The sequence below is a fragment of the Teleopsis dalmanni genome, chromosome 1 (genome assembly GCF_002237135.1).
Source record: "Teleopsis dalmanni isolate 2A chromosome 1, ASM223713v2, whole genome shotgun sequence".
Taxonomy (NCBI): domain Eukaryota; kingdom Metazoa; phylum Arthropoda; class Insecta; order Diptera; family Diopsidae; genus Teleopsis; species Teleopsis dalmanni.
The window spans coordinates 46,521,121-46,533,698 of NC_051846.1; the positions used below are offsets into that span (position 1 = coordinate 46,521,121).

The following is a 12,578-nucleotide window of genomic DNA, read 5'->3' on the forward strand; positions in this document are numbered from 1 at the left end:
AATTATTCCATTATTTTAAAAAATCATCTATAATGATAAAAACTCTCAACACTTCCATTAGGATACTCTCAAAGTTGCCACCAATAACAAATACTCATTATTCTCCTTTCTTTTAACAAAACATCAAATTTGGATTTGAACGAAATTATAAATTGCTTACTACCTATTTTATGATTATCTTATTATATACTTTTACATAACATATATATTATACACAACGTATATTATATATACGATTATATGATTCTGATCTTAATGATTAGTTAAAACGGAATTATTAAGAATTGTTGGTGCACATTTTTCGAATTGTATAAATAATTTTGTGCGTTGTTATAAGAAATCTTTTAAAGACAATTTTTAAGTAAGAATTACCCTCCATATACACCTATAGCAGTATGGAAAAAGTTCTTGTTTGAATTTTTTCAAATTTTATAATAAGGTTTCCATTTTGTCCGATTTGAATTAAGTTCTAATAAGTAAGTTCTAATCGTTGTACTCTCTGCCAAGAGGAAGAAAAAACTATTAAGGTCTCACATATTGTACAGACGGACAAAATGATCTTTGGAAAAGATCAAGGCTGCAATTCTTAAAAAAGTACTTATTCAAAAACTCCAAAGAACTTTTAAAAAGCGATATTGGGAGACTGAAGAAGTTCTAAAAACAAATAAATGGTTAATATAGATAGCTTTTGATTCAAGAAAAAACCAATCTGTAGAGATTGGAAGTGTACACATCGCATTGTTCCTAAGAGAACCCGAATTCAGTCCACTTTCTCCTAAATTTACGTCAAAGTAATCATTTTAATTTAATGATTATTGCCGTATTGTGCAGAATTCTATATTTAAATTTAAAAATAAATCGAATAATTAAATTGCTTGTCCTGTCAACAGTAAGAGCAAATAACGTAAGAACTCATCTCTACTTACGCATTTTGAATAAGTCGTTTTGTGCAGAATTATTTAACACTTTAATTGTTAAAAATACGGGTAATATTGAGAATTCTTTTAATTATTTTTTATTTTTATATATAAAAGCAGACATAGCTTTATTGAAATACGAGTATTTGTTATGCTAATTTTCTATTGATAGGTTCTATTTCGAATTTTTCTAGTCGTTGCCGTCGTCTCCTTCTTCTTTTTTTTTTGTTTCTAATTTCAAGGTTAATCAAGTTTTGGCCAACCCAGAGCACGATTTAAAAAAAAAAATTATTCAAAAATTATAAAATTAGACATATAATCAAGTTTGACAAAATTTTTGAAATTTTAGATTGAATCCACAATAGAGTTGAAATTCGTTTATTTATTAACGTTAATTTAAATTTTATTAAAATGTTTCTTAACTAGTTTAACGTAAGCAATGATCTTAAACCCAAATCAAATATCAAGTTCACCTCGAAAGTTACAAATTTGTATAAAATATAACTAAAATAAGACAAAACCAAGATAAATAAATTAAAATGAAATTCAGCGGAAAATCGTTAGCACAAGAAATAAAATTTTAATGGACTGAACACGCCAGCCGCCTAACCTATTGTAAGACCCAATTCGACTTGCCTGGTTTAGCGTCATTGGAGCGGTGCGTCTGCAGCCGCGTTTTGAACGCATTTAAATGCGTTTTGAATTGATAATTTCTTCTCTTAGCGCTTCTCAGCGTTGTGGCCAAGCACGCAACTACCAATTTAATGTGTATTAACTTAATAAATAATTAATAAAATTATTATAATTTCAGCTTAAAATATGCAAGCTGAGCTCATTCATAAACATGCGAAAATTGGTAGTTGCTGCTTTTTAGTAGCTAAAAAAGATTTATTTTTTGTTTTTCAAGAAAAAAGAATATTAATTTGATAAATATTTTATTTAGAAATATTTTTTGTTTAGGATTTAGTTTTATAATAAAAAAAATTATTTTTATATTTTCATACGCAAGGTTCTATTTTTAACAATATATTTCATTACTAGAGGTAATAAATCACATCACAGCCAATAATAATATAAAAGAACATCCGTTCAACACATAGTAAAAGAATTTTTTAATGATAATATTGATATTCTTAAGAGATAAAGATTAATTTTTAATCTTCAGCTTATTTAAACATACATAATTACTCCTTAATCTAAAATCCGCATTTTGATTAAAATGACTAGTAAAAATTCAAATATATTTTTAATTATTTAATAGGATATCTGTATTCAATAACACAGATATTTTAATACTTATATGAAATAAATAATAATTTAATAAATTTAATTATTTAGAAAATTAAATTAATGAACATTGTTCTTTATTATATAGTAACTTTATTAAATTATTTTGTAATTTATTCGGTTTATTTAGTTTTCTGAATTCTATCCCTTTTAATCTCTGTACATGTTCTAAGCTGAGCCAGAAATATATTCGCTTTAACTTCAGCTCTTTGGCTTCCAATTAGTTGTAGTTTATTTAGTATTATCCAAGATGTAAGTTGACAATACAAACTACCTTAAATACTAATATATTCACTAAATACTTGAACACATATATGGGTAACTGAAAGAATACCACATCTGGACACAAGTAAGAACTTCTTAATACCATTTTCGTCAGCTAAAAACTATTGCAGAGCTACTAGATGTGCTGAATTGAGGAGTACTTACTGCAATTAATTAGTTCTTCAAATTGGTATATAAATTATACTCTTACATTGTTGAAATTAAGTATATACATTTAGACCCTTTTGTGTTGGGACATTTTAAAATACTTAACTTCTTTTACTATCGATGTTTTAATATGTTTAAAGTTATATTTTCATGATTCGCTACTTTTGGAAACAATTTTTAGACCATGTCCTTCATATATTTTTGTTTGTAGATGTGCAGATTTAAGTTCTTATGTATATATATGTTTATAATGCTATATATTTCTGACGGCTTGAATCATACTCATTTTACTATCAAAACTAATTTACATATTTAATATGCGGAGTAACTTATTCTGATATTCTTAAAAATATTTATATCATTGACAAGTTCTACATAACCATCGTTAAAATATATTCTCGTTCATATGAAGAAATAAGAAATGAATTTTTTTCGATTTTATCAATGTGAAAAACCTATAATAGCTGTACGTTCTCTTTGGAAACTAAAATTGTTGGCGAACGTTTGATGAATCAAAAAAATTTCAACACAGATTAAAGGAATTACAAGTCTATTAAAAAGCTCTTTCCGAAGTGAGTGCTGTGTTTGCTGACACTTGACCAAAAACAACAACGTGTGGATGATTCTAAGTTCTGTTTGGAACTGTTAAGGCATGATGAAATCGTCTCTTTCCATCGATAAGTGTAACAGCCGAAACCACATCACACCAGAGTCGAATCAGCAGTCAATAGAATGTGCAGCAACTAGCGAATCTCACCCTATGTTACCAAAAACGGTTCAGATTACCAGCAAGAATATGACGTCCACATTGTGAAATACGGGGAGAATTTTATTTATCCGATACCTTGAAAAATATCAAACTATCTGAAGAAATAAAATAACGAAACAACAGCCCCATATGAAGAATAAAATAGTTCTCTTTTACCAAGACAAAACCCTGTGTCACAAGTTGTTAGCTACCAATGCCAAATTGCACAAATTATACATTAAAATAGAAATTTCTTCTGCACACACCGTATTCGCCACATATAAAAATGTGTTCGCAAAAAAATGTTCTAAGAAAAGAGATTTGTCTTCGATGAAAAGTCATCGCGGAAACTGAAGCAAAGTTTAGGGCCATTTGAGATGAAGCAATCTACAAGTGGGGTATTAAAAAGGTTGAGAAGCGCTACACTGGTAGTATCATTATTTAAACAAACTACATTGATGAATGAAGTTAAATTTTGCAATAAAGTTGCTGTTTTATTGAGTATCCTACGCAGTAACCAGTCCATGTATTAATGATTTTCCGATTCTTTCAAAACTTATTGTACTAGTATGTTATTTTTACGATGTCATTAGGTTTCAATGGATTATTTTACTATTGAAAGATTGTCGTAGATAAAAAGAATCTTGATAAAAATTGTGATCCTAAAAATAATGATCCTTCTGTGATCCTTCTGTTCTTTCGAAACTTCTTATTACAATTAATTATTTTTACAATACCAACACTGCTGTGTAATCGATGATTTCTCACTAAAAATTTTAATAATTCTTAGCTCTTCTGCTGAAACTTATAACAAAGAATTTTCTACAAGTTTAATCATTTGTACAAAACAAGCATTTTTCATCATAAGTTTACTGAAGAGCAAAAGAATCTAATACTTGAAATTCCAACAACACTTATTATGACCCTTATTATGATCTTCTAGGAGTTCTCATTGCAATTAATTATTTTCACAATGTCATCCAATTGTCTTGATCGATGATTTTCTCAGAAGCGGCGCAAATTTCCAACTATAATCACTTACTTAGCTTATTATGAAATTAATCAAAAATTTCGATACCAGTTGATTCATTGGTTTCCGAAGCAACAAGCGTTTGTCTTCCATCGAAATAGCTACTAAATACCATTTTCTTACCACACACGCAACCATAACATTCTAAGATTTGAAACCAATCTACGTGGTTGATAATTTAGCTCATTTTTTAAGATCTACGTTTGAGATATTAGCCAAAATTATTAGTTCATAGACTTCTAAAGTGGAAAGTTTTAATCTTACCAGTCCTGACCATTCCAAAAATAAAAGTTCAGTTGTTTCTGGAGATAGAAAGAGTAGTCGTTAACTCAACTTGAAATATAATAAATCTTACTGTTTGTAATATATAATTAAACTTCAACTCTTCCACCTAAAATATACTCCATTGATACATTTGTTTTATTCTAAATATAATTATCACGTATTGATATCATCATTTCAAAATTGTATACCAATTTTTATAATTAAAATTATCCTATATTTTCCACTTCATACAATTTTTCGTATTTTCTTCTCATTAAGTTTTTTAAGAACTTCTAAAATTTATAATAACAACAAAGATTAAAATCATAAAAAGATCTCTCAAAAACTTGTGTTCTATGTTTATTTCATCCAGAAATGCAGAACTTCAAGAAATGGACAAAGAAACAACTGAACACTTTCTTGGCAAATCTTAGGCGCTGCAATATCTAAACATCCCACTATGAAACCTACGAACGAATTGGTATGGCCAACATCCGAAACGTAAACCTTTAAAAAATAATTTCTTAAACAAAGATTAACCAGTCTAGGCTGGTTTTTAAACAAAGATTTTTATGATCGGGTTTGTAATAACAAAACGGCGTTCATATACTATTTGGATACGAAAGGAAACTCCACCCGCACTAAATAAAATTTTTTAAATACGATGTCTGTACATATTATCTATGTGCATCTATATAATATGTTTTACCTCTGTGAAACTACTATACGTTGTTTTTGTTTCTCAGTTGATTATTTTTTTAGTTTTGTCTAAAAACTGCTTTCATCTTGGAGATAATTTTGAGATTGATTTTTGAACATGATTCTTAAAAATTAAAAAATAATAGTTAAATCGAATTGTGTTGAAAGTGAAAAAATTAACTAAAATAAAATAAATCATATTGATATGCAGTTGCTGTTCCTTATTATTTACACTTTATTAATTATATATCTATGGAAAATATTTTTTTCATTGGTTTGACTCATGATACTATAGCTGTATTCTACATCATGAATCATATTTTAATCGCATTTTTAATATACTTAAGGCTATTATCATTAAACATTCAAAAGAACATTAAATAAAAGGTTTAACTCTGCAGATTATATGAAATTAAACATACGGCTATTTAATAATAAAGGAAACATAAAATTCATATATGGTAAATAATTACAACAAAATCATTGTATAAAATAAAATAAAATTAAATTAAATTAAATTAAATTAAATTAAAATAAAATAAAATAAATAAAAATTATTTATTATTATTATATATTGGCGGAATTTGCCCTGGTAAATTGAGATCTATTGTGTCTCTTTTATAGACTTAAAATAATTCTCGAATTCACTTCAACTTCATCTATAAATTATAGTATTACAGCTACAATATAAAGTTCTATTTTTCATCCAATATGAGATGCCCACTTACGTACTTTTTTCGTTCATGGATCTGTGCAGGGTAAACTCTTGACACGTGTTTTGAAGTCTTATTATCTACCATTAATGAACTTTCAGAACATACAATATATCTTGATAAAGATTTAATATGAGATCGGAATTAAAAAATCGAAGTTAAAAAATAAAACAAAAAATTTAAATTCAAAATTTAAAATAAAAAACCTTTTAATTTGAATATTAACAAAAAAAATAAAATTTAAAAAAAAATAATTTTTTGTTTCGCATTTAATTTTATTTTTGATAATTTTAAAGTTTTCGTTGCATACATTTCTTATAAATATATAAAAATATAATTCTATAATTCTGATTAGATTCAACCATACATGTTATATGTATTGTACATAAATATTTACATAAGTTTATTTTCCGCTTAATAATTTTATTTTAATTAAAATTTTATTCATAAATTACACAAGTATTTTTAGTATTATTAAACCAATTTATTTTAACTTTAACTCTAACTGGATATCTTAAAATATTTATTTAAATGCTTATAATTTGCTCTTAAGTATTTATATAAGTATATATATTTATTCGATTACTTATTAATATTTATTCAATGATATCAAATTTGGATTGAATTAAAGCTACACGACTATATATACACTTTAAAAAAAGTTCCATAACACATGTTTATGAAATATTAAAATATTAATTAATTTAGTTATAGGCAACATATTTTTAATATAAAGTTTGCAAAACGATATATGCAATAAATTCCTAATGGAATGATATTTTAACTTAAAACTATTTAATATATCATACATATATGTATATTTTATTTATATATCTTTCCATTATTTTATTAATTAATTTCTCTTGGGTACAAAAAGTCTTTTCCTGTGTATGTTTGTATTTCTACGTACTAATATTTTGGGCGCATTCAAAAAAAAAAAAAATATTGTAATAAATCACAATTCGGTTGAATATTCTGCTGGATTGACAGAGAATTTTCGCCAGCAAATGTGATCTCCACTGCTGACTTCTGTTTGCGGTGGCAATTTGTGGCCGACAACGCTTACAGCTGAATTTCGATTATGTTCCATGCAATTAGAATTGGAAGATGAACGACTCAGACCGTTACCGATTGAACCATTAGATCGACCAAGTGGGTTGCGTACGCCACCATTAGCGTATGTTATGTTCTCATTTGATGGTGTTATTTCAATACGTGTTGCATGTTGTCCTTCTCCGGACATACGTCTAATATAAACAATTTCCCTATGTTTCTCTCCTACATTTTCTACAGAACCATGTTGTAGTTCTTCTGGCTGTGAGCGATGTTGTTGCTGTCCCATATGTGAACGTGACTGCTGCATACGTTGACGATGTGATAGTCTCAAAGGCTTGCCATCATTGGCTTGAAATGGCACAAATTGCTGTGAAATACCCGGAAATTTCTCAACACTAATATCTTCCTCAATTGCCGAATCTCCAAACATGGAGCCACTGTAGTTCGGTGAACTATTGCCTGGTGTAGATGATTTCCAATTCGGCTGTGTTATTTGGCCTGGTACATATTTACTAGACGAGGAGTACTGACCTTTTTTGATGGAATGTGTATAATCACGTGTGCCACGACGTCTTAATGTAAAATCACGTTGTCCGGTATCTTGACAAACTGAACGCCACTGCTTCCAAGCATGTCTCGCTAATGGATCAGCAGGTCCCCATTCTTTAGCTGATTTTGAAGCTTCACATATCATTCCAAAGAAATTATACTCTACTTGACGGAAAATCTGTATGCCCGCAATGAAAAATATTATAGCCAATACAAACAGTATTGGTGCCCAACGTGGCATATATTCAGCTAGCAAATCATATTGATCATCATCTGAACACCACCAAACTAGTAAACCAGTTAATATGGCAGGACTAATACACCATAACACCATCCAGCCCTTAAAAATTGGTCGACCAATAGAGAATTCCAAATCAGTATATATATTCTTTGCGCCATAAATCCAAGTGGTTGCTATTAGTTCGAATATTAGAGCTGTTATAACCATTGTGCCTACTATGCGTGTATCAAGAATTCTGGCAATCATAAATCTCGGTGCTGCTAATGATATGATGCACACAACAAGTGCAACCAAACATATAACATAGTTAGGATGACGCGGCACTAAACGTGTCGATGTATAAATGGCCACAGTAATCGAGACCAAAGCAGCGATCAGCACTAAACCAAATATGAGTGAAGGTATTAATTTTACCAAGATATCAGTGGTTGGTCTATCGTAGAGTACACGATCATAGATAGATGTTAAAGGCTTTAGTTCATCAATAATGGAGCCACTGTTTGCGGATAGATCAAATTGTACCATAAATAATGTAACGGCAATAGCATTGACCAGTAAATTAAAACAGAGATAGACTATAGATGTGCGCACCGCATCGCCCTTGTACAAGAACTTGCCAGTAAGCATTGGGAGAGCGCCGAATCCACAGTTAATGGAGAATAATACTTGCATCAAAGCATTAAACCAAATATTACTCTCAAGCAGTAAGGTAGAATCGAAGGGCCACAACTGCGGAAAGTAAGAGCGATTTAATGAATTATTTACTTCCCAACCAGCCAAGCAGCACAGCATAAAAAATCCAATGACGCCGAAGAAGAAAAGACTGCGCCGCAATACTTTACTATTATGTGTGCTATAAGTAAAAAAGAAAGGTGTTAAATTGTGAAAATAGATAACTTAACTCATATCTTACCACAGCATCACAATAAACCAAATAAATATTAAACCAATGGTTAACAAGCCAAAATAGAGCGGATTCTCCCAAAATGGTGTTAGAAACGTTTTTTGCAAACATTCCTGACCACTGTTTCCAACTACAGTATAGCCATCCTAAAAAGCGACAGAGAGATAGAGGAACAATTTAAAAGGATCAATATGCAATATTATTTTTTTCTTTATTTATAATTTTTATGAGTAGTTACCATTTCAAGTTTAACATTGCCACCGCACTGCTTAAATGGCATCGAACTGACGAAAAACATGCCAATGTAGGCCACTGCCAGTACTGCCTGTAATGAAACCCATACTGTTGATAGCCACGATGCAAAGCGGCTTATTATGCATGCGCCTGAAAAAAAGTTGGAGATTAATTATTTTATAATAAAACTAGATATTTATTATGTATATTGCCTACATAATTATTTAAAAAATTGTTGATAAAGAGGTTTTTTCGAACAGTAGTGAACTACAACAACAAAAATTTTATATTTTATTATTTTAATTAATTGAATTTTTGGCTAACCATACAGCTGTTTCGAGTATTGCCAAATACCCATCATCAGTGGTCTTCGAAATAATTCTTGTATTTAATTATTCGTAAATAATAATTTTTTTTTTTGTTTGAGACTGCAAGTACCAGGATTCGAACTCGGGTCCTGCCAAATGTGAAGCTCAGAATCAGCGCACCTTAACGAACTGATCCAAAGCCGTACTTGACTTTTTTGTTCGCATATTTTTCTGAAGTTTTGTTACTTTTGCTATGAAAGTTTTTATTAACAATTTTATTTGCTGTGTTTATATATATTAGAACGAAATCATAAACCAGCTGTAGAATAATTGAATTAATAATTAATTATATTTTTATTTTTAATTGTTAAATTTCAATACTATTCTTTTCGTGGAGGCATTATTTGTTGCATGATTTGTTCTTTCTTATGTATAGAACCTAATCTAGGAACGTAAATCTACTCGCACGGGCAAGACCAATATTTTGTGAATATAAGTTTTAATTTAACGTCAAATTTTCCAGACGAAAGTGACTATTATATTTTAATAGAAACTTATTATATTTCATAAAAAGGTTTTTTTGAACAGTAAACTACAACACTATTGATATAAATGAAATTAGGGCACATATAAGAAAAATAGATTAGAAAAAGAGACTATTTTGTTGAATTCCATATTTTGAATATTCGCAACCTCGTTAACTATTGTTATTGCGTTTGTTGTTGTCGCAAAGAAGCGGAACTTACAACGCAAGCACATATAAGAATGACAAAACTTGAACATTAGTTAGGATAGCAAAAGTAATCAGGTAAAAAATAGCAATGCAGGAAGTTATAGGTGACAATATTAAACCCAGCCTAAATTGATGTGAAGGAATATTACCATTTTATTGGGACGAATTTAAACATCAGTGAGGATTAAATTAGTGTGTGCATTTAAGTATGAAACAAGAATGGGTGTGTTAAGGTAGAAATTAAGTAATAAATAAATTATTTCACATTGTTAAATTGTGTCATTCAATTTATATTTTAAGCAATTTAGCAATTGTGAAATAATTTATTTTGAATATTTATGTTAAGCTGAGGCAACAACTTAACTGGAGCAACGGTGAAATATGCAACGTTGCATTTTGCATTATTAACAGTGTTCCAATTAATTTGTTGCTGAGGTATAATTATTATTAATAAAATTATTGCACAAAAATTGTATAAAAGAAATTGAAACAATAAAGAAAGTAATCAATCAATAAAAACTATTCTTTGATTCTCGTCTAAAAACCTAATTCTGCTTTATATAGAGTAAGTTTCAAGTGCTTAATCTATAACCAATAAGCAATATTCAATAAGTTAAAGTACTTATTGACTATTATAAGGATTAAGGTATTTAAAATATACATAAAATTTGGTGACCCCGACGTGATCGACGTAGATCAAGGACGTAAATCAAGGACGTGACCAAAGATCACGATCACATACTACTTCATTAAGGCGTCGAAGCAAGAGCACAACAGTGTGAGCTTCAAGCAGATAAAAGGCAAAAGCACAACAAGTGTGAGCTTTCAATAAAACAGCAAGAGCACAACAGTGTGAGCTGCGAACACATTACAAGCACCAAGGTACCTGATTTGCTGGAAACAAATATGGAAACTTTTGAGGGGTTAATTCTCGAACAGCAACAACTGGGTCAATTAATCCAGAAATTGATTTCGAATTTCAAAAAGGATCCAAAAGAAAGGAAATTGAATAAAGCTTACTTTGAAGAACGTAAAAGGCGTTTAACTAATATATGGTCTGAATTTGAAGAAAATGACAACCGTATCAGAGAGTTGTCAGATGTCGAAACCACTCATGAATATTTTACTAATGAGGATTATTTAAAAACTAAAGACTTAGCAGAATGTTACATTGCTCGATTCACTCAGCAACTACAGGAGTTCAGTGATGAAGCAAATCTCAGCAAGAAGTCGCAAGTATCTAAACAAACAGAAATTTCATGTCTCATTAACAAGCAAATGGGAATGAAAATATCATTAAAACGACTATTGGAGAAGGTCCAAGGAGATTTGGGATCAAACACGTTTACTGCGTTGGAAATATACAAAATAAAAATCAACAAGTTGTGGCAAGAAATTGAGGAACTCAATTTTAATATATGGGAAATCGCTAGTGACCCACTATCAATTGGTTACAATATAGACGATTATCAACAATTAGAGGAATTAATACAACAAACTTTGATTTCAATTTCTGAGCTGATAATAACAAAACAACCACATGTAGTTACAACAGAGGTAACTAACAATCCAATCCAATTACCGAAGGTGTCTATACCGCGATTTGACGGAGATTATCTTAAATGGACACAATTTTATGATATGTTCTCTCAAATGGTAGACAACCAATCACTACCCAAGGTACAAAAGATGTGGTTTTTAAAAAATAATTTATCAGGAGAAGCAGAGAGGCTCATCAGACATCTGCCAACTACCAATGATAGTTACGACGTAGCATGGAAGATACTTCAGGAGAGATACAGGAATAAGAGGATATTAACAACCATGTTAATACAACGGCTGCTCGGACAACCTCAATGCTCTGGCACTGCAATGTCTCTAAAGTCACTACATGATGTCATACATGAATGTTTGTTGGCATTAAATAACTTAAATGTTCAAACAGTTCATTGGGATCCACTCCTCCTTCATTTATTAACAAAGAAGCTGGATGCAACTACACATACGTTGTATGAGCAATCATTGGCAAGGCCAAAGGAATTACAATCAATGACAGGGTTTCTAAGTTTCATTGAAACACGTTTTCAAACTCTGGAAGCAATCGGCCAAAAGAGTACTACCAATAATAACGTAAAGGTATGTAATACCGCAACAATCAACAAATCAACCAGGCAATCATGCATATATTGTAAGCAAGATTTACATCAAATATACCAATGCAAAGGGTTCTTACAAGCAAATACTTTTGAACGACTACAATTTGTTAAAAAACAAAACTTATGTCGTAACTGTTTGCGACCAGGTCATATAGCATACAACTGTAAATCAGGCAATTGTATCAAATGTAATCAAAAACACAACTCTTTACTACATGTAAACTCATGGGTTAATGGCACTGAAAAACATACAACAATACCAAAGTCGAACAATACTCAACGCAATGTAAGCACAGGTTTAAGCGTT

At 30.0% G+C, this 12,578-nt stretch overlaps 1 protein-coding gene across 2 annotated transcripts in view; it reads right to left on the reverse strand.

The window, feature by feature from the left end:
- Window positions 1–6,934: 6,934 nt before the first annotated feature.
- LOC119667792 (sodium- and chloride-dependent GABA transporter 1-like) overlaps window positions 6,935–12,578 on the reverse strand; it is a 347,748-nt gene continuing 342,104 nt past the window's right edge. For both annotated transcript variants that reach the window (XM_038077110.1, XM_038077111.1), the window contains 3 exons: window positions 9,079–9,224; window positions 8,850–8,986; window positions 6,935–8,789 (listed from right to left, as the gene is read on the reverse strand). In XM_038077110.1, the coding sequence (XP_037933038.1) occupies window positions 7,046–8,789; window positions 8,850–8,986; window positions 9,079–9,224 (2,027 nt within the window). In that variant the 3' untranslated portion in view covers window positions 6,935–7,045. The remainder of the gene's footprint in view (window positions 8,790–8,849; window positions 8,987–9,078; window positions 9,225–12,578) is intronic.